The sequence below is a fragment of the Notamacropus eugenii genome, chromosome 2, assembly GCF_028372415.1.
Source record: "Notamacropus eugenii isolate mMacEug1 chromosome 2, mMacEug1.pri_v2, whole genome shotgun sequence".
Classification (NCBI taxonomy): Eukaryota; Metazoa; Chordata; class Mammalia; order Diprotodontia; family Macropodidae; genus Notamacropus; species Notamacropus eugenii.
Genome location: NC_092873.1, coordinates 114695211 through 114715518, shown reverse-complemented (window position 1 = coordinate 114715518; position 20308 = coordinate 114695211). Strand labels below are relative to the sequence as shown.

The 20308-nt window shown below is 37.9% G+C and overlaps 1 protein-coding gene across 1 annotated transcript in view; it reads left to right on the top strand.

Moving 5' to 3' along the window:
• Positions 1-20308, top strand: part of RHAG (Rh associated glycoprotein) — a 29976-nt gene that overhangs the window by 2178 nt on the left and 7490 nt on the right. Inside the window, exons 2-7 of the mRNA XM_072642420.1 lie at positions 13555-13735; positions 15228-15378; positions 15834-15984; positions 18019-18185; positions 19140-19277; positions 20262-20308. The exon at positions 20262-20308 is cut by the window's right edge and continues 75 nt beyond it. Coding sequence (XP_072498521.1) covers positions 13555-13735; positions 15228-15378; positions 15834-15984; positions 18019-18185; positions 19140-19277; positions 20262-20308 — 835 coding nt within the window. The remainder of the gene's footprint in view (positions 1-13554; positions 13736-15227; positions 15379-15833; positions 15985-18018; positions 18186-19139; positions 19278-20261) is intronic.

Below are 20308 nucleotides of genomic sequence, written 5' to 3'. Positions count from 1 at the left end.
AGTATTGACCCCTTGACCTTCATCAAAGTACTTTCATATGTGTTATTTCATTTTTCACAACAATTTCATGAGGTGGGAAAGACAGCTATTATTATCTCCACTTTACAGTTGAGAAAGCTGATCCACTAAAATGAAGTGACTTGCCAAAAGTTACATACATCATACGAATGGCAGATCTAGGACTAGAACCTGTTCTCCTAATTCCTTCTCAGTGCAAGCTCTTTCTGCTATATAATGCCAAAAATCAAAGAAGATTAAGAAGCACTCAGCCAGGGAGCTCACTGTACTATCTCTATCTATTGTCTAGTACAAAGGTGGGGAACCTATGGCCTTGAGGCCACCTGTGGCCCTCTAGGTCCTTGGGTGCAGTCTTTTGACGAGTCCAAGTTTTACAGAACAAATCCTTTTATTAAGGGGATTTGTTCTGTGAAGTTTGGATTCAGTTAAAGGGCTGCACTTGAGGACCTAGAGGACCACGGGGGAGGAGGGTAGTTCCAGGCCACAAGTTCCCCACCCCTGATCTAGTACATCCTCCAAATGCTTAGATATGGGAAGGAAATGATTTGTCTGGAACTTAAAGTCTGTTTGCATTGTCAGTGTTGAAGTATGGAGGCTCCCTTATCAAACCATTTCAGTGTTGCAAAGGTGAGTGTACCCTATGTTCAGAGAATAATACAAAAACAGAAGGGTGGTAGAGAGGAGGAATACCAACTGTGAACACTTATTTAAGAGTATCATCCTCAGATTCCCAATTCCAAGAGATTCAAATCATGGCTTTTTTTTTAAGTAACTCTCATGACAGCTACAGAAGATAGCTCAGTGGCAGAATGGAGAGTGTCAGGCCTAAACACAGGAAGACCTGAGTTCAAATCTGACCTCAGACATTTATTAGTTACAGCCCTGGACAAGACATTTAACTCTGTTTGCCCCTGCTTCTTCTGTAAAATAAGAAGGAAAGGACAAAGCACTCCATCATCTTTGCCAAGAAAACCCCAAATGGGGTCAAGAAGAGTTAATAGGGAAGATATAATAGAAGCAAATGAATAACAATATAATTATTAAATACAGTTAAGCAAATTAATGATGAGGCTAATACTGACCATGAATCAACATAAAACTATAGGCAAAGCCCATTTATTATCAATTCATATAGATAAGCAGCTGCTACTACCACTATCCTCAACCAAGGCAGTGCAGAACTGAGTGGGATATCACAGTGACTAAGGGTTGGAGGCTACGTTTGGAGGAGAGTGAGTTAGGAGGAAGAGAGGCCAAGTATCACTAGAAAAGTAGGACAAGTGATAAAAACAAGAAGAGGTGGAAAGATTCCCCCAGTGAAACTCCACCTTTTTCAGACTTTTTCTTGGGTTGTCCCAATGCCAAGAAAAGGGGAAGTAAACTCTTCCTCCTCCACATGCTTCCCTTCTTTTGCATAACCCCTGTTCCAGGTCCCAAACTCAGACTAATAAAACTAGTTGTTATTTTATGAGCTAAATAGGATTTTGTGGTCTAGTCTAGGAATCTAAGCACCATTTATTAGATTTTTCCATCAGAAAATGTCTTTCAAGGTCCAAATGACTGATTTACAAGTATGTTTTTGGAATATACCGCATTCTGAATGAATGAGTGAATGAACAAAATGAATGGGTAAATTGATCAATGAAGCATTTATTAAGAGTTTATTATGTGTGGAAAAACAAGTGCTAAGTGCTAGGGACACAGACTAAAAATCAAGGCAGTTCCTGCTCTCAAGGGAGTCCAATTTTAATAGGGTCCACCCCAGGGGCGGTATCACCCACTCCCTAATTAGTCCAACTCCCTAATTTTATAAATGAGGAGGAAAGTAAGGCTCAGAGAGGTTGTTACTTGACCTGGTTACATAGCTAGTAGGTTTCAGACATGAACCAGTCTAAGAAGACAGAGATGAGAATACAAGCTTTGAGAATAAGTGAAAGAAACTCAGAATGCTAGATTTGGAAGCGAATTTCATTTTAAAGTTAAGGAAATTGAAGCCTAGAGAGGAAATTTGACTTGCCCAAGGTCATATAACTAAAAAGAAAGATGGACATGGGGTTTGAACAGAGGTGCTCTGACTTCAATTCTACTACTCTAACATCCCTCAATTTAAGTTGACAGTCCCATTGATGCTGGAGAAGGATACAAGAAAGAATCTGGACAACACATGAGACAATACAGGAATTAATGAACTGTCTGAAAGCTATATAGTGCGGGGAAAGGAGAACCACAGCACAAAGCAGCCAATAGGGCTCTTCTTTGCCCTCCCCCTAACTAACTCTGTGAACTCAAAAAGGTCATTTAACCACTCTGTGCCTCAGATATCACACTGGAAAAGCTGAGTTAATCATGACTTACTAATGTATGTGCTCCGGGGATCTGGACTGCATGATCTCTTGCATGCCTTTTCAGCTTTAAGATCTATTATACATTACAGTGGATTTATGTTGCCATTTGCTTATGAATTGTATAAGTAAAATAATGAAAATGAAACCACTCATGATCATTCCTTCCCAGTGCCTGGGAGGGGTTATCAGGGATGCAGAGATAAAGAGGAACATTTGGCAAATGAAAGAGACAGAGACAGAGGGAATATTAAGCAACTCAGTCTTACTTTCAAAGGATTGGTTCAGTTAGATCAAATAATAACGATAGTTCACATTTGTTCAGAACTTAAACACTTACAATGGACTTTCCTAAAAGCACCAAGTGAGGTGGAGAATAGGCTGGCCTCCATTTTTCAGATGAGGAAACTAAGACTCAGAAAAATTAAATGACTCTCCTAAGGACAGATCCCAACCTAGTAATAGCTTCTTATTCTGTAAGATACTTGTCCATGTTATTCCACTGTTCTTTTATAAAGAATTAACACAGTGTTCTGGAGGCCTACCTCTAGGGTAAGAATTTTTAACACAACAGAGAGACAGCTAAGTGGCACAATGGATACAAGCTTCTACCTGGAATCATGAAGACCTGAGCTCAAATCTATCCTCAGTTATTAGCTATGTGACCCTAGACAAGCCACTGAACCTCTACTTGCCTCAGTTTCCATATCTGTAAAATGGGGATAATAATAGTAACTGTTTTCCAGGTTGTTGTAAGGATCAAATGATATTTGTAAGGCAAACCTTAAAGTACTATACAGATAACTGCTAGTATTATGAGATCTGTGTACTTTTGAAGTATTCTTTTGTCTATTTCCATATAATCCATTTCTTTTGCCATCCTGTATGTTTTATTTTATGCATTTGAAAACATTATTCTGAAGAATCCATAGGCTTCACCACACTTCCAAAATGTCCATGACACAAAAATAATTAAGTATTCCCTTTTCTAGGGTCCTTATATATTTCTAGAATACCATGGAATTAATCCTGTTGTCTGTCTCTCACTCGTACCTTATGACTGGTTTCCTTCCTTTTCTGACCATACATTTCTTCAATGATATGCCTTACTTCAGTTTTTAAGTATAGGTTAGCATCAGAAATATGCTGCAGTTTACTTCAGCCAAAATGTGTCACTGTACTCCCTTTTGAGTCAACTGTAACTTTAACCCACCAGAGATTATTATATTTCACAACTCATAACCTTAAGAATTTCGCTGGGAGAATACTTACATTGAAAATTGTATCGTTTCACTGAGGAGTACATTAAGATAGTTAAAAGCACTGTAAAATTTCTCATGTGAGGTCCATGCTCCTACTCCTTTCCCCCTATTCAGTTTTAGGCCCAATTCATTATCTGTCTGGAGTGCTTATCCCAACTCTATGTAATAGGATATTAATATACTTATCATCCAATTACATATCACAGTCCTGACAATAAACATTTTTTATACATTAAGTTTTTCCCACATTAATCATAAGGTTGATTTGAATAACCAAAGATCACATAGAGGAGATTTTGTAATATTTTGGTGTTTGATTCAGGCAATGTAATATCATCTGCAAACAGAAGCATCTGGAGGATGTCACCATCTATAGGGAAATTTTTCTATTTGAACCTCATGAAAGATGTCCTCTTTTGATATTCCCTTTTGGTGAACATATGTCTTTTTGTTTTATGTCTCATGTAACAGTACTAATCAGGACATCAGTGGTGGAACTGCAAAGCTCAGAATGTCAGAATCAGAGTTCAAACCTAGGTCTTCTGATTCAATGGTTAATGATTGTATGTCAGATTGGAAGACAGTCAGCAGTGGAGTTGTCCGTGGGTTTGAACTTTATTCTGTGCTGTTTGCTTATTTCGTTTTGGTCAATGATCCAGTGAAGACCTAAATGGATATGTTTATTTAATGACATTTAACAAACATTTATTTAATATGTACTGTGTACAATGAACTAAACTAGACACTAGAGATACAAATTTTTTTAAATATTAGTCAAAGAATTCATGTTTTGCTGGCAAGGGAGATACAAGTGCACACAGATACATACAAGATAATTTAATCATGGAGAGATCATTAATAATTGGAGAAAATCAGGGAAACCTTCTAAGAGATGACAGCTCAACTACACTCAGAAAGAAGATAAGGATTATGACGTCCATTTGAGGAAGGAGTACATTCTAGGAATGAAGAGCCTACACAAGAATATTGAGATGAGAAATGGAAGCTGAGGAAACAGATAATAATTCAGTTAGACTGAAGTGTAGATAACGCAAAGGGAAGTAATATGAGATTAGGCTGGAAAGATAAATTGAATCCATACTGTTGAAAGCATTAAGCACCAGGCTGAAGGGTTTTCATTTTATCCTGAATATGGCAGGGAGCCCCTGAAGATTTATAAACAAAGAAGCAATATGGTCAGATTTGTACCTTAAAAAAATTATTTTGGCAGCCATGTCAAGAATAGATTAGAGAGGAGAGATGCTGGAAGCAGGGAAACAATAAATCATAAATCCAATCATGGGATCATAGAATTACAGATACTGAGATGAAAGGGAACTTAATTTAAAGGTCATCTAGAACTACCTCTAAGGAAACTGAGAATTAGAGAGATTAAGTGACTTTGCCCAAGATCACAGAGCAAGAGGCAGAGTTGAGATTCCAACTCCAGTTGTGTAATTACAAGGTCAACACCTTTTCTTCTTCTGCATTCTATGACAGTGGTCATATTTGCCACAGAAATAAGTAAGCTTGGAGGAAGGACAAAGAAAGGGAAAACATGGTGAGTTCTATTTCTTATGCATTTTATTTGAGACGCTGATAGGAATTCCATATGGATTTGTGGTCAGGTTATAAAGACTGAACTTCAGGAGAGATATTAGAGATAGATGTACAAAGTTTGGAGTCATCTTCAGGAGATGAAAATTGAAGCAGATCAGATCACGAAAAGAGAAAAGGTTGAGAGAAGAGAGCCTAGAAGAAATCCTTGAGCAATACACAGTTAAGGATTAGGAGACAAATGATGAACCTGCCAAAAATACTGAGGAGGTTAGGTTATGGTTAGGAGGACCTGGAGAGGAGAGTATCAGAGATGCAAAGGAAGGGAGAAGGATGATCAGCAGTGACAAAGACCTAAGAGAATGAGGACTAAGAAGAGGCCAGTGGATGTAGTCATTAAAAGATCCTTCAGATAAAGAGAGAGTAATTTCAGTGGAATAGCAGATTAAGACACCAATTAGTAGGGATTAAGTTGTTATTCTGGAAGAGGACCAATGACGTCAAAAAGGTATTGTCTTGATGTGCAAATGAATTGGATTTAAGTGAGATAGGGCTGCGCAGAGTCATCAGCCTTACTCCCTCCTCCAAAGACATAAATCAGGATGACTGGAAGTGTACCCCCAGGAATTAAGTAGATAGTGAGAGGATGTAGAAGAAGAAGAATTCAGGAAGACTCACCTTCCTAAGTACAAATCTGGCTTCAGATTGCTTATTAGTTGCGTGACCCTGAGCAAGTCACTTAACCCTGCTTGCCTCAGTTTCTTCATGTGTAAAATGAGCTGGAGAAGTAAATAGCAAACCACTTCAGTATCTTTGCCAAGAAAATACCAAATGGGGTGATGAAGCATTGGACACAACTGAAAAACAACAACAAAGAAACAGAAAGACTTGACAGTGAAAGATAAGAAATGTAGGGTGTAACCTAAGGATATGTCAGAGTGAAGGGTGGTTTTAGTTTGTTTTTTATAAGAACAAAGTATCCCTAAATGTGTTTGTAGGCAGTAAAGAAGCATTCAACTGAAGTGGCAGAAATTCTAAATGATTGAAAGAAAAAGAACAATTGCTGGACCAAGTTACTAGAAGAGACCAGAGTATTTAGGACCAAGGGCAACAGTAGAGGAATTAGCTTTGACAAGAAGGGCCAGCTCCTCCTATGAGGCCCGGAGCCAAGGAGGAGAGGGTGGAGTTTTGAGTTGTGGAGTGAGAGATGAGGGAGTTCATAGTAAATTGCCTTAATTATTTTAGTAAAGTAGGAGATGGGGTCATCTGCTAAGAGATAGGAGGTGGGGAAAGTATTGCAGAGAAATATAGAGGTGAAGGTTTGTGACATCTACTGATTAAAGTGTAAAAGAGAATCATTCTAGGAAGAACAAAAACTTTACCTGATTATTGAACATAGCCTTAATGTCAGTTCATCAGTTTAACATTCCAAACACTGGGAAGCTAAGGCTGGAAATCGAAAGAATGTCTGGACAAGCACCTGGGTGGGTAAATAAATACCTGCTGATCAAGTCCTCCAAGATAGCTTGAGCTCACATTCAGCTCCATTTTGTGAATTTCATTCCAAGATGACTTGAATTATCTATGCGCTAAGGATCCCCAAACCAGTGGAAGCAGATTTAAAGGCCAGGAATACAGCTATGCAGGAAGAAAATAGCCTAGGCTTGGACCCTAGGCTTAGTTTTACCCTTGGACTTTTTCCCCTTGCTGTTCCTAAACTGCCCCTTCTTGTGGTTCCTTCTTCTACGTAAATCTTTCTTCCCTTCAGGACTTCAGGACTGTGTAGGTTTGGGCCTCTTTCCATATCCAAGCCAGTCTAGGAATCTTTTTCTCTTCCCCTATAGAATCCCCTGTCAAGGTCTCACTCTGTCTCTATTTGTAGCTCTTTGTTTTGGTCGATGTCTCTATATTTACCTCTCTGTATGTATCTCTCTTTGTACTTTGGCCCACTTTTTCTTGTGTCTCTCTCTTGTCTCTCTGCCTCTGTTTGTCTCTATCTTTGTTTCTCCTTCCCTCCCTCTATTCCTCTTTTCCTCTATTTTCTGCTGAAGAGTCTCCATATCTCTGAATGGTATCTCCATCTGATACTAGACCCTAAGCATATGGGTTTCCTTTTAAAGACCCAGGAATCTTTCAAAGTCTGCAAGAAGCTCCATCCACTCAGAGTATCAGCTTCTGTATCTTGTCTTCTTGTCATATTTATAGATGACACAAAACTGGAAAGGATAGCTAACATGCTGGATGGTATTAAGTTTGCAAAAAGATTCTAAAAGGCTCTAATAGTGGGGTGAATCTAATGGTCTTAAATTTAGCCAAGATAAACACATAATATTACTATTAGGCCAAAACTTAAATTCAAGTTTTTGTTTGGAATCTTTATCAAGGAAATTTGGCCAGATAGCAGTGTATCTAAAGAAAGAAAAAGAATCTAGGGCTTTAATGGGCTAGAAACTCAATGGCATAGACAAAAAAGCTAATGTGATCTTAGGGTTCATTAAGATACTCAAAGGAGTAGAAAAATGATAGCTCTGCTTTCATCTGCCCTGATCAGACTACATGTAGAATGCCATATTCATTTCTGGAGGTTATATTTTAGCAAGAACATTGATGATCTAGAGAATATACAGAAGAGAAAAATCACACTGATGAAGATTTTTAGGGAGATATAATATGAGAAATCACTGAAGTAATTGGGAAGGTTTAACCAGAGAAGAATGAGAGGAAACATGAAGACAGACTTCAAGTAAGACTTTCCCCTAGAAGAGACATCAGACCTATTCTTTTTGGTCCTAATGATCAAAACAGCTGATGGAATGTGCCAAGAGGAAGGTTTTGGCTTAAGACACTATTATCTTTATTCAGTCATTTCAGTCATGTCCACCTCTTTGTGATCTCATTTGGGGTTTTCTTGGCAAAGATACTGGAATGATTTATCATTTCCTTCTCCAGCTCATTTTACAAATGAGGAAACTGAGACAAAAAGGGTGAAGTGACTTGCCCAGGGTCATACAGTTAGTAAGTGTCTGAGGCCAGATTTGAACAAAGGGAGATGAATATCCCTGACTCTAGGTCGTTACTCTAGCCACTGGTCACCTAGCAATTAAAGCAATTCAAAAATGGAATGGACTGTGTGGGAAGGTAATCGGTTTCCCTCCCTGCAATTCAATTCAATAAGCATTTATTAAAACATTGAGAAGTAACAAAACAGAAGGCAGCATAGTATAGTAGCAAGAATGCTAAAACTAGAAGATGAGTTCAAATTCTGTCTCTGCCACATCATATGGGAGGAAGCATGGCATAATGGATTAGATACTGACTCTGAAGTCACAAAACCTGGATCAAATCCCACTTCTACTTACATATGTGACCTCCATAGTCATCAGTTTCTTCATCTGCAAAATGAGAGAATTGAACTAAATGACCTATTGGGTTCCTTCTAGATCTATTTTTCTGATCCTAAGTCATCTCTGAGACTTTTTCCAGATCTAAAGCTACAATACAATACAACCACTTTGTATGTGTGTGTGAGTGTGTGTGTGTGTGTGAGAGAGAGAGAGAGAGAGAGAGAGAGATTCAGAAAACCTGAATTCATAGCAGAAATTTACTAATTATATGACCCTGGGCAAATCACTTAACTTCTGCTTGCCTCAGTTTCTTTACCTGTAAAATGAGAATAATACAGTTATCCCTTCCACATTACAACTTTTCCTGTAGCAGTTTCCAGCTCATTGGCATAAGAAGTTAAATAGTAATTTTGAAGGAGTTTTGCAGAAGCCATAGACAAAACACAAAGACCAGCAGACTACATAGAAAAAGCTTAGCAACTCAGAAATAGATGAAATATATGCAAAGTATTGTATAGTGTTGGCATATTTTACCTTATAATACTATAATAAATCAAACTTCTCTGGCACGAAGTGAAGGTCAAAAAATTTTACTCAGATTTTCCAGAGGGGCTCACCCCCAAACCCCACCTCCCCATATAGAAGGGATAGCTTGTAAAAGCACCTAAATCAAGGAGTAGTTGCAAGGCTCAGATAAAAAAGCATATGTAAAGTACTTTGAGAATCTTAAAGTGTTTCATAAAATGTTAGTAATTATTATGCTTATTCAACTAATAGTGCTTACAGTTTATCTTACCAAAGCAAAAATGGCAAAATCAATTAAGTTTATCTTTGATTTATATGTCTGACTCCTCAAGTATACTCATTCCCTCCTCTACCCCCCCATTTTCCTTCTTCCCAAGCCAATTGTATCCTTTGTGCCTTGCCAAAGGACAATCTCGATCCACTAGTGGTCTACCACCATAATAAGAGTTTGGACTACATGATTTCCAAAGTCTTTTCAAGCCCTAACTAAGTCAACTATATACTAAGCTCCTACTATGTATAGGATACTCAAATCTCTATGGCTGTAATCCCTTCTAAGTTGTTAGGTTATTTAAAAGAGAAAAGCAGAAGGAATGAGAGCCCACTACAAGTGAGATCTCACCTAGTGTTATTACTTTTTAATGAACAACTACTAAAGACAAAATAATTTTTAACGTATTAAGAATAAAAAAAATGAAGTTACAATGGTGGGAATGGCAGGCAATGAGACTGATATTAGGGGAGAAGTAGGGACGTTTTTGGTAGGCCTGTTTGATAAAAAAAAAAAACTACCTATTCTTGCTATTTATAAGGCCAGGATTGTTCCTCTAGGTGACAGTACTCATACAGTTCGATCTGTAAGTATGTGACCTTCTGGGTCAATGATTTAAGTCTTTCAATAAGGCCTTTATAAATGAGGCTAGAAAAGGCTTTTGAACTTATAAATGCTCAAGTGAGATTAGAGTCCTGGGTTACTCTGAGGAACCTGTTCAATTCACAAAGCACCCACAGACCCTGGGGCCATTCAGAACTGGAGCACAATTCTAAATACTTGAACAATAGATAACCTGTGTCAGCTTGATGTCTTAAGAGCAGATTTTAATGAACTGAGTCTTTGTTCTTGCCTAGGAGCAACCTACTATCAACCACCCGTTGGGAAACCACTAGGAGAATCAAGAAATGTTCAACTCCAGGCAAAGGAAGAGTTCTTTAAGTGATCAAAGAAAAATGCTCTGGTTTCTAGAAATAGGAGTCATTAGTTAATACTGTTTTTTTTCTGGACACATTTCCAAACTGCCTTGTGGGTAAAGAGTGTGGACATAGATATATTGACATGAATGGCCCCTTAGTGGTAAAACTGTTAACTTATGTGGCTGCTTAGAGATATATTTAGGCATATTTATTTATTGAGTTTTAAAAACTGTGCCCACTGCAAAAATGACCTCAAGGCAAAAGGTAAGTAAAAATAAAACTGATCAAAAGGAGAAAATTACATTAATAAACCTTCAATTGCTATTATATATTTCAATCACAAAATAAAAGGAATTTTAGAGATACGACATTCTAATATTATTGAGGAGGAAATTAAGGTGCAGAGAGGTTATCATTTTCAAAATCACAGAATTACTAGTGACAGAAAAAGGACTTGAACCCAGGTTTCCTGGCTCAGTTTGCTGTCTTATTTTGTTTTCTATTATACAACACAATCAGTCTTGCATCTCCAAACACCTACTCAACATCTCAAAAGGGATGTCCAGTAGACATATTAAATTCAACCTGTCCAAAACTTAACTCATTAACCTTCCTTAAATCCCCTCCTTAAATCTATCTTCCCTATCTGTGTAGAGGGCAAGACCATCCTCCAGTCCCTCAGGCTCAAAACCTAAATGCTATCTTTGACTCCTCATTATCTCTTACTCCCCATATTCAGTCCATTACCATGGATTGTCAATTTCACCTGTACAACATATCTCAAAAATATCCCCTTCTCTTCTCTGACACTGCCACTACTCTGGTACACCAGAGTACCAGGTACAGATACAGACGTCTGGTCTAGATTATTATAACAACCTTCTGGCAGGTCTGTTTGTTTCAGGTCTCTACCCACTTTAATCTATCCTCCAGCTCCCATGATTTTCCTCAACTACAGACCCAACAATGTCATATCCCCCCAATCAATAAATTCCTGTGACTCCCTTTAGCCTCCAAGATCAAATATAGTATGTGTATATGTATGTGTGTTTGTCCTTCGTTGCCAAAGAAGACTATGCCATCAGAGAAATGATGACATGATTTGCACTTGACTTTGTTTTTTTTTTTTGTGGGGGGGAGTAAAGGAGGGCTGTGCAGGTCACCAGCCTCACTTCTCCTCCAGAGTCATCTGAATCCAGTGACCAGTTATTCATCAGGATGACTGGAGATGACCCAAGATGAGGCAGTTGAGGTTAAGTGACTTGCCCAAGGTCACACAGTTAGAGAGTGTCAAGTATCTGAAGTGAGATTTGAACTTAGGTCCTCCTGACTCCTGAACTGGTGCTCTATCCACTGCACCACCTAGCTGCCCCCATATATGTATATATGTGTGTATGTAATTGCATACATATGTGTGCCTATATGTATGTAGACACATACATATATACATACATGCATGCACACACAGACATGTATTATATGTGTGTATATGACATAAACTAGTCCCCCTCCTACCTCTCCAGTCTTTTTATACTTTACCTTCTAACACATGGTCTGTAATTCAGTGATAATGACCTCCTGGCTGTTCCACAAACAAGGCACTTTACCTTCTGACTCTGGCCATTTTCTCTGAGTATACCCCCATGCCTGGGTTACTCTCTCTCCTCATCTCTGCCTCTTGGTTTCCTTTAAGTCCCAATTAAAACACCCTAAGAAGCTTTTACCTTAATTTTAGTTCCTTTTAAATCTTTCCTTTTTATCCCCATATGCAACTTGCTTTAAAATATTTATTTTCTTGTCTCTCTGTTTAGATTGTGAGCTCCTTGAGGGCAGGAATTGTCTTTTACTTCATTTTTGTATCCTCAGTGCTTAGCAGAGTGCCTGGCACATAGTAGGTGTTTAATAAACTTCTATTGACTGACCAACTGACTGCACCAAACAATGAGATACACCAGAATATTTTTAAATTGGTCCCCTCGCTAAAAGCAGAAATATGAATGAATTGACCATCCAGTGCTCCTTCTAATTTCAGAATCCTAACTTCAAACAGGATTTTAAAGCAAAGGGCATGATGCTATTCCTGTATTGTTTGGATTAGTCTCCCCTCTAAGGTTCCTTCCAATTCTAAGTTTCAGTAACTCTGTGATCTCCACTCAATGTAAAATATAAAGAATGCAAAGAATGGTTTTAAGAACTTCTTCACAATGAAATTTAATATTTTAACAGCTCATCAAAGAGCTTTAGAATCTCTTCAAGGCAGTTTGAGTGAAGTCCTGCTCAAAAGTTGGGAAGCTGCCTAACCTTCCAGCAAAGTTAATACTAGGGTGGTGCAACTGGAATATTGTCCTAGGACACTGAAATTTAACATGTGCTAATAAATCACGCATTCATACCATCTACAGTAGTGACACAGAATGAATTTAACTTATGCTTCACAAGAAAAATATCAATTAAAACAGGAAACTTTATGCTCCAGGTGAACTCTCCCTTGATTCAGTGCCCGTCCTTAATGCATCCTTGGGTCTTCACCTATAGTACCAATGCCATAGGTCTTTATGCTTCCATAAGGCAATGTCATAGATTGCACCCCCATGCCCTCCCACCTCTAAATTGAATTCCACTGTGTGCCAAAATTGCTAATTATGACTCTGCCTCTAGATGTCCCATCAAGACTTATTTTTTCAGAATGCACAGTGAATAATTTGTCATTAGAGCACAGAAGAGAAGGTGATATTCAGTGGCAGGAGGAAGGAAGAAAACAAGAATTTATTGTGCCTCTTATGTGCCAGGTGCTTTACAAATATTTTATCTCATTTAATCCTTATAGCATCCTGGGAGGTAGGTACTATTATCCCCATTTTACAATGAGAAAAGAGACAGACAGAAATGAAGTGACTTAACCAAGGACCCATAGTTGTTGTCTGAAGTTTGGTATTTCTGATTCCAGGCCCAACATTCTATCCACTGTGCCACCTAGCTGCCTTTGACAATCTAACTACATCTGCATAGATATGCACACATGTGTATAAATACATATATGTGTGTATTTCTTTACATATATACATGTTTTAATTAAGGGGGTGTATTTATAGATACATCTACATTTATTCTGTACATATATAGAGAGAATATATAACACACAGAGGGCATGGTAACAGAGGGTAGTCTCAAAACTACCACAGAAAGGAATTCCCACTCCCTCACCTGTCCCTCTACCTGGCAACGAGAACCAAGCCCTGGGAGACTTGCCCTTGTTGTGATTGAAATCTGTGGGATGCTTCCCTAACAGGAGGGTTTCTCTGTGCTCTTCCCCAGTGTTCCAGGACATCCACGTGATGATCTTCACGGGGTTTGGCTTCCTCATGACCTTCCTGAAGAAGTATGGTTTCAGCAGTGTGGGCTTCAACCTGCTGATTGCTGCCCTGGGTCTGCAGTGGGGCACCTTCATGCAAGGGATATTACATCACCACAAGAAATTTTCCATTGACCTCAAAAAGTAAACATTACTCTTTGTCATCCTTTGGTGTTAGATGATCATGTGTTTTTTATGGGACACTGAAAAGAATACTGGACCAAGAAGAGACCAACTTGGGTTCTAAACCTGGTTCCAATGTTGTGGGTTGTTAGGAAAGACATTTTTCTTTTTGGGGCCTCAGTTTCTATACTAGTAAAATGTGAGGAGGTATTGAAATTGCCCCAGTTACTAGTGCCTCCCTTAGGAGTTATTTTCTATTCCTTTTGCAAATATCTTATACACTTCTCTGTAGGCTTGTTGTATCATCTCAGCAAACTCTAGGCTACTTGAGGACAGAGAGCTCCTTGGTTTTTGTCTTTGCTGCCCCAGAGTTTAGCACAGTGCTTAGAACAAAGTAAAAATGTGTAATGGATGCCTGATGAATTGAATTGAATTGTTTCTAAGGCCTCTCCCAGCTCTGGAATTCTTTGAGTCTGTAATTCTGAATTATGATTGATTTGTATAGTTTAGTCTCTGAACAGGTTACCTTATGTTCTTCACCAAACAGAAAGGGTCATTAGAAATCTTTTCATCCAACCCACACATTTACAGATTAATGAACTTATGGAGGTGATGTGATCTGTCTGAGAACACAACAAAGACAAGACTATAATCTCCTAGTCCAACATTCTTTATATTGAAGATCATTGCTTTCTAATAATATAGGACATTGCTTTATTCTAATGAGTAAATGTGGTCTTACATGTTTTAAACAAATTCTTTCAGGGGTATGATTTGAAGGTTAACAAAATCTATTACTATTCAAAAAAAATATCCCATGAACTCAACCACAACATATGAAATTCTCATATTAGATACACCCTCAGATTTAAACACTGAAGTCTCTAGTTAAATGCAAAAATGTTATCTTACTGAGTTTCTGTACTAGATCTTTATACACCATTAAGATCTCAGTGAAGAATTCATTTATCAGATTAATAGTGACTAGATGGAGACTCTGTGGAAGGGAAATGCAGAGCAGAGAGACAATGGAAGGTAGCATAGTATACTAAGCTGGGAATAAAATGAGTTTCAATTTTCATTGTTATTATTTCTGCCACTAATGTATTGTGTAACTTCAGAAAAGTAACAATTTCTCTGAGCTTCATAGGATTTTATATATATATATATATATATATATATATATATATATATATATATATATATATATATATATATATATATATATATATATATATATATATATATATATATATATATATATATATATATATATATATATATATATATATATATATATGCACAGGGTATCAGGAAATCCAAAGCATGGGGAGTTTTGGGGGAGAGCTACTGTGAGTAAGTTCCACATGAGAGACTGAAGTAGAAGAAAGAGAATTCCACGATGTCTCTTCCCTGTTTTATCTTTCTTTTCTTTTTTCCTTCTTTCTCTCTTTCCTTCCTTCCTTTGTCTATTTATTTGTTTACTTATTCATTATTTGTTTGTTTTCCCCAGAATGATAAACGCAGACTTCAGCACAGCCACAGTTTTGATTTCCTTTGGAGCTGTCCTAGGGAAAACAAGCCCAGTCCAGATGCTAATCATGGTGATTTTTGAAATTGCAGTCTTTGCAGCCAATGAATATCTTGTTGTTGATATATTCAAGGTGAGTCTCATACACAGAGGGAGTTCTTACACTCTCAAATGGAAGGAGATCATTTAGTCAGAGGTCATCTAGTCTAACGCATGAATTGAAAAGAAATCCTTTCTACAACTTCACTGTCAATGAGTCATCCAGACTCTGTTTAAAAAGACCTCAAAGTGAGCAAGACCCCACTATTTCCCAAAGCAGCGTGTGCCATTTTTAAACAGTTCTGATTTTAATGCTTTTCTTTAAAAAAAAAATTATTATAATATATTATATTTATATTATAATATAAAAAGAAAATTTATTATAATTTTTTATTTATAATTATTATAATTTTCACCTATTGCTCTCAGCTCTGGTCTTTGGAGCCAAACTGAAAAATCTTTCCAGTCAGGGAAGCTTGGCCCTCTCTGTCAGTAGATCAACAGTAGCTGGAGTACTGTTTTTTACAACAATTGTTTTTCGCCTCACAGGCCACTGATACTGGGGCATCAATGACCATTCATGCCTTTGGAGCTTATTTTGGTTTGGCAGTAGCAGGTGTCTTATATCGGCCAGGTCTCAGGAAAAGTGGGAATAAAAATGAAGGGTCTGTATACCACTCGGATTTGTTTGCTATGATTGGTAAGTAGACGTCAATTTGCCCAGTTTTACCTTGCCTCAAGGAGAGAAGCTTTGATATCTTGAGTTATTTTTAATGTGATAGTACTGTTTAAATAATTCCAATTCATATTGCTCTAGTTCAATGGTTCTTTAGTTCTTTACCTGGAGACTGTGAACTTGTTTAAAAATATATGTGTGTATGTTTATTTCGCTATAGTTGGCTGCCTTTGTAACAGTATGTATTTTATTTTATATATGTAAAAATATAATTCTCAGAAGGGATCCATAGGTTTCTCTACACTGTCATAGGGATGTGTGACACACACAAAGGTTAAGAAGACCTGCACTGGGTGAATAAAACTGACCTTTTCAATACAATAATAATTATGTAATTCACCAATTATAATTATTACATTCACTCATTCATTCAACAAAAATATATTAAATACCAGAATAGGAACAACTAGGTGACACAGTGGATAGAGCACTAACCACGCAGTCAGGAGGACCTGAATTAAAATATGACCTCAGACATCTGACCCTTACTAGGTATGACCCTAGGCAAGTCACTTAACCCCAACTGCCTCACACAAAAACAAAGGAAAAAGGAAACAAAATAAAGAAAAAGAAATATCAGAATAGTGTAAAGAACACTGGATATTAACCTCAGAAATCTTAAGTATAAATTCTAGCTCTCCTTCTTACTATCCAGATTTTCTTAAATTGAGTCACATTGTCTTTTTTGTGTCTCAGTTTCCTCAACAGTAAAATTAGGAGATTGGATCAGGCGGCCTCTGAGGTCCCTTCCAGCTTCAGATGTATGAACTTTCTGTGAGCCTATGAGGGAGTTAGAAGAGCCAATCCAGTGTAATAAAAAGCATACTAACCTTGGATTCTCAAGATCTGAGTTCAAAGATGACTCTGACACTAATCAGCTATATGATTGGGACAAGTTACATCTACTGTGATCCTCAGGTTCCTCCTCAATAAAATTAGGAGATTCAAGATAATTCCTAAATACCTCTTTCAACTCGTGTCCCTAATGCTAAGACCCAATTGAAGTACAATGTGTGGAATTAGCTACTAAAAGAAATACAAAGATTTCTTTTTTAATCTCAGCTTCAAGGATCTTGCAATAGGAAAGATATGACTTCAGAAACAAACATTACACTATTTGAGATATGAGTGCATTAAAAATAGAGCAAATGTACCCCAATAGCACTGCCTCAACAGTTGCCATTTCAAAACAACATCATTAAAACATTAAGCTACATAATGTTATGGTTGGAGCCTGCCACCAAGATACTTTACCTCTCAGTGTCCTAAGTATGTAAGTCTCTGAGACTATAAATTTCAAAGAAGTTATTCATCTACGTTGCTTGAGGAAGCTTCCTTACCCAAATTCCCTACACCAGTGAAATCACAGATCCAATGCCTGTGTCCAAGACCACCATTCCCTACCCCCTTCCCCAAAAAAAGCCTACAGGAATGGAAGAATGTTAGACAATTACTTGAGGCCACACCGGCCTAACCAGCTGTTCTATCCAAATGGTCCAACCAACTCACCAAGAGGAAGTTTCTCCTCTCCATTCTGCAATCATCTTGTCCCACCCAAGCCAAGTACATACTGGAGTCTGCTTGGTTAGGCTGGGTTTCCCCTATATCATATCCCCTGCTGAGGAATCTCCTGTCCACATTATTATGGAACCACTTAAGAATTTATGAGGTCCCTCCCGGCTCTAGATCCTATCATCTTTCCATTATGGCATGAAGTTGACCATGAGTTCCCAAAAGTCATGCCAAAGGATTATAAGGTCTGTATAGACCTACAATGTCAGGAAGGTTTCAAGTATATGTCTAGCAATGGACTGTCTCTGAGCACCAGTCTAGACAAAGTTGTTGGGGGTGATGAGTATGGAGCCACAGCCTTTTCAAAATTGTTGCAAAGTTGAAAAGTAATTGCAAACTTCCTTGGTAGGAAGAGCAACCATGGATCCCTGAAGCACCAAATTATTTTTTAGAGCATAATACTTGATTTTCTTGGTTTGCAAACAGGTACACTTTTCCTTTGGATGTTCTGGCCCAGTTTCAACTCTGCAATTGCTGATGCTGGAGAACACCAGTACATGGCTATTGTGAACACATACTTCTCACTAGCTGCCTGTGTGCTCACTACCTTTGCATTGTCCAGCCTTGTTGGGCATCGTGGAAAACTCGATATGGTGAGCATGAGAATGGCCAAAGGGGCAGTGTAGACTGACACAAAGAGATTTTACTTGCTCCAGTCATTAAACTCCCCTCTAAGAGACACTAGGAAACATCTCTATGCTTCTTTCTTCTAGTTCTTGCCAGGTTGGATGGACATAGGGAAAAGAAAGAGATGTAATGTATCTTGGGCAGTGGTAGATATAATTTCCTTAGAACATTATATTGTACTATAATCATCCTAGACTATTATATTGTAATATCCTAGACTACAAAGATCATAGTATCCAGGTGGCTTTTTGGTCAACCAAAAAGATTGACCAAAAAAGTGTTTTGAGAATAAAGTAAGTAATTGAGAGAATTTCAGTCTGTCAGGGCTTTTGCCCTTCCTCCTTTACCTTTTCCCACTGGGCCTTCTCAAGGCCACTACTACTGTTCTAAGCCCTAATGATTGCCTTAGTCATCCACCAACATGAAATATTGTGAAAATGAGATGTCAGTATGAATATTGAATCCTTTGGGAGGAAATCACTTTATAAATGCAGAATCATAAAAACATATAGATCAAGGCTTCCCCTTTTGGACATAAAAATATATTAGGCAACTGAGTAGGTTAGAGGATACAACACCAAACTTGGAGCATCAGACACTTACTGGCTGTGTGACTATGTATAAGATACTTAACCTCTCTCTGCATTAGTTTCTTCACCAATAAAATAAGGTGGTTGGATTCTGTGACCTTAATGTCCCTTCCAGATTTAAATCTATAACACTATGACCCCACAGAGCAGGTCTTATTTCATCATTTTTTTCTTTTGTAATCTTGTGTTTGGCACATGGTAGGTGCTTATTAATTTGTTGTGTCAGAAGTAAAAGTAGTCTATTGTATACCATATGCTCCAAAAGACACCCTCTTTTTTCTTCAACAGAACATCATCTCACTGCATTCACACTTTCCATATTCTTCATAGGTTCATATTCAAAATGCAACCCTTGCAGGAGGAGTAGCTGTGGGCACCTGTGCAGACATGGCAATCCAACCCTATTTCGCTATGTTAATTGGTGTCATTGCTGGGGTTGTCAGTGTCCTTGGGTTCAAACATCTGACAGTAAGTATGACAAAAAGCGAGGCTCAGGCTTTGCTTCTCTTATCAGCATGGTGATCATTGGCAACATTAAAAAGTGGGGGGAAAATTGTTTGACTTTTTTTAGCGTCCTCCTTATGGATTCCTATCCCTGTAAGTCAGAGGTGAGGAGCCTGTCGCCTCAAGACCACATATGGCCTTCTAGATCCTCTGGTGCAGCCTTTTAACTAAGTCTAAGTTTTACAGAACAAATCCTTTTATTAAGGGGATTTGTTCTGTGAAGTTTGATTCAGTCAAAGGGCCACACTTGAGGACCTAGAGGGCCACATGTAGCCTCAAGGCCACAGGTTCCTCTCCCCTGCCCTAGGTCATCCACCCTGATTTCAGGTGCTTCATGGTTTCTAGTTCTCTCTCATTCTTCTTGATGCCTGTAAAGGATATTACACATTTACACCTTAACATAAATACATTTTACTTAACATATTACCTTTCCTAAATGATTAACATTTTTAAATCTTTAAGGCTTATTTTTTAATCAGGAGGACTAAAACATAAACAATACAGAGAGAGAACGATAGACCAGAAGGCCTTGACGGGTATCTCTGAAGTTTCCTCATCCCTACTCATAACTAGTAATATAGACTCATATAGCATTATACTCCAGTGTTCTGAACTCATTGGGTTTCAGATATGTATGGGAGATCAAAGCTGTAACCAAAGCTTTATAGTACCACACAGGAAGTCACACCAGAGTCGTAACTAGTATGGGGCTAATATAGGGTTGTGTCCCTAGTGCATCCTAATTTCCCCAACTCCACTAAAACTATAATAATTATTTCTTTTTTTTTCACATGAATCATAAATTTATTTGAGGGTAACTTTGGGCTGTTTGTACGATATCTGCTCCTGGTCTTAGGTACTGAAATTGCTCTGATTTGGAGATTTTCCTTCTATACATAGTATTTGTTGAAACTATAAAACTTCTGAGCTATTTTTTTTTTATTTTAGCCAATTTTTACTACCAAACTGAGGATTCATGATACATGTGGTGTTCA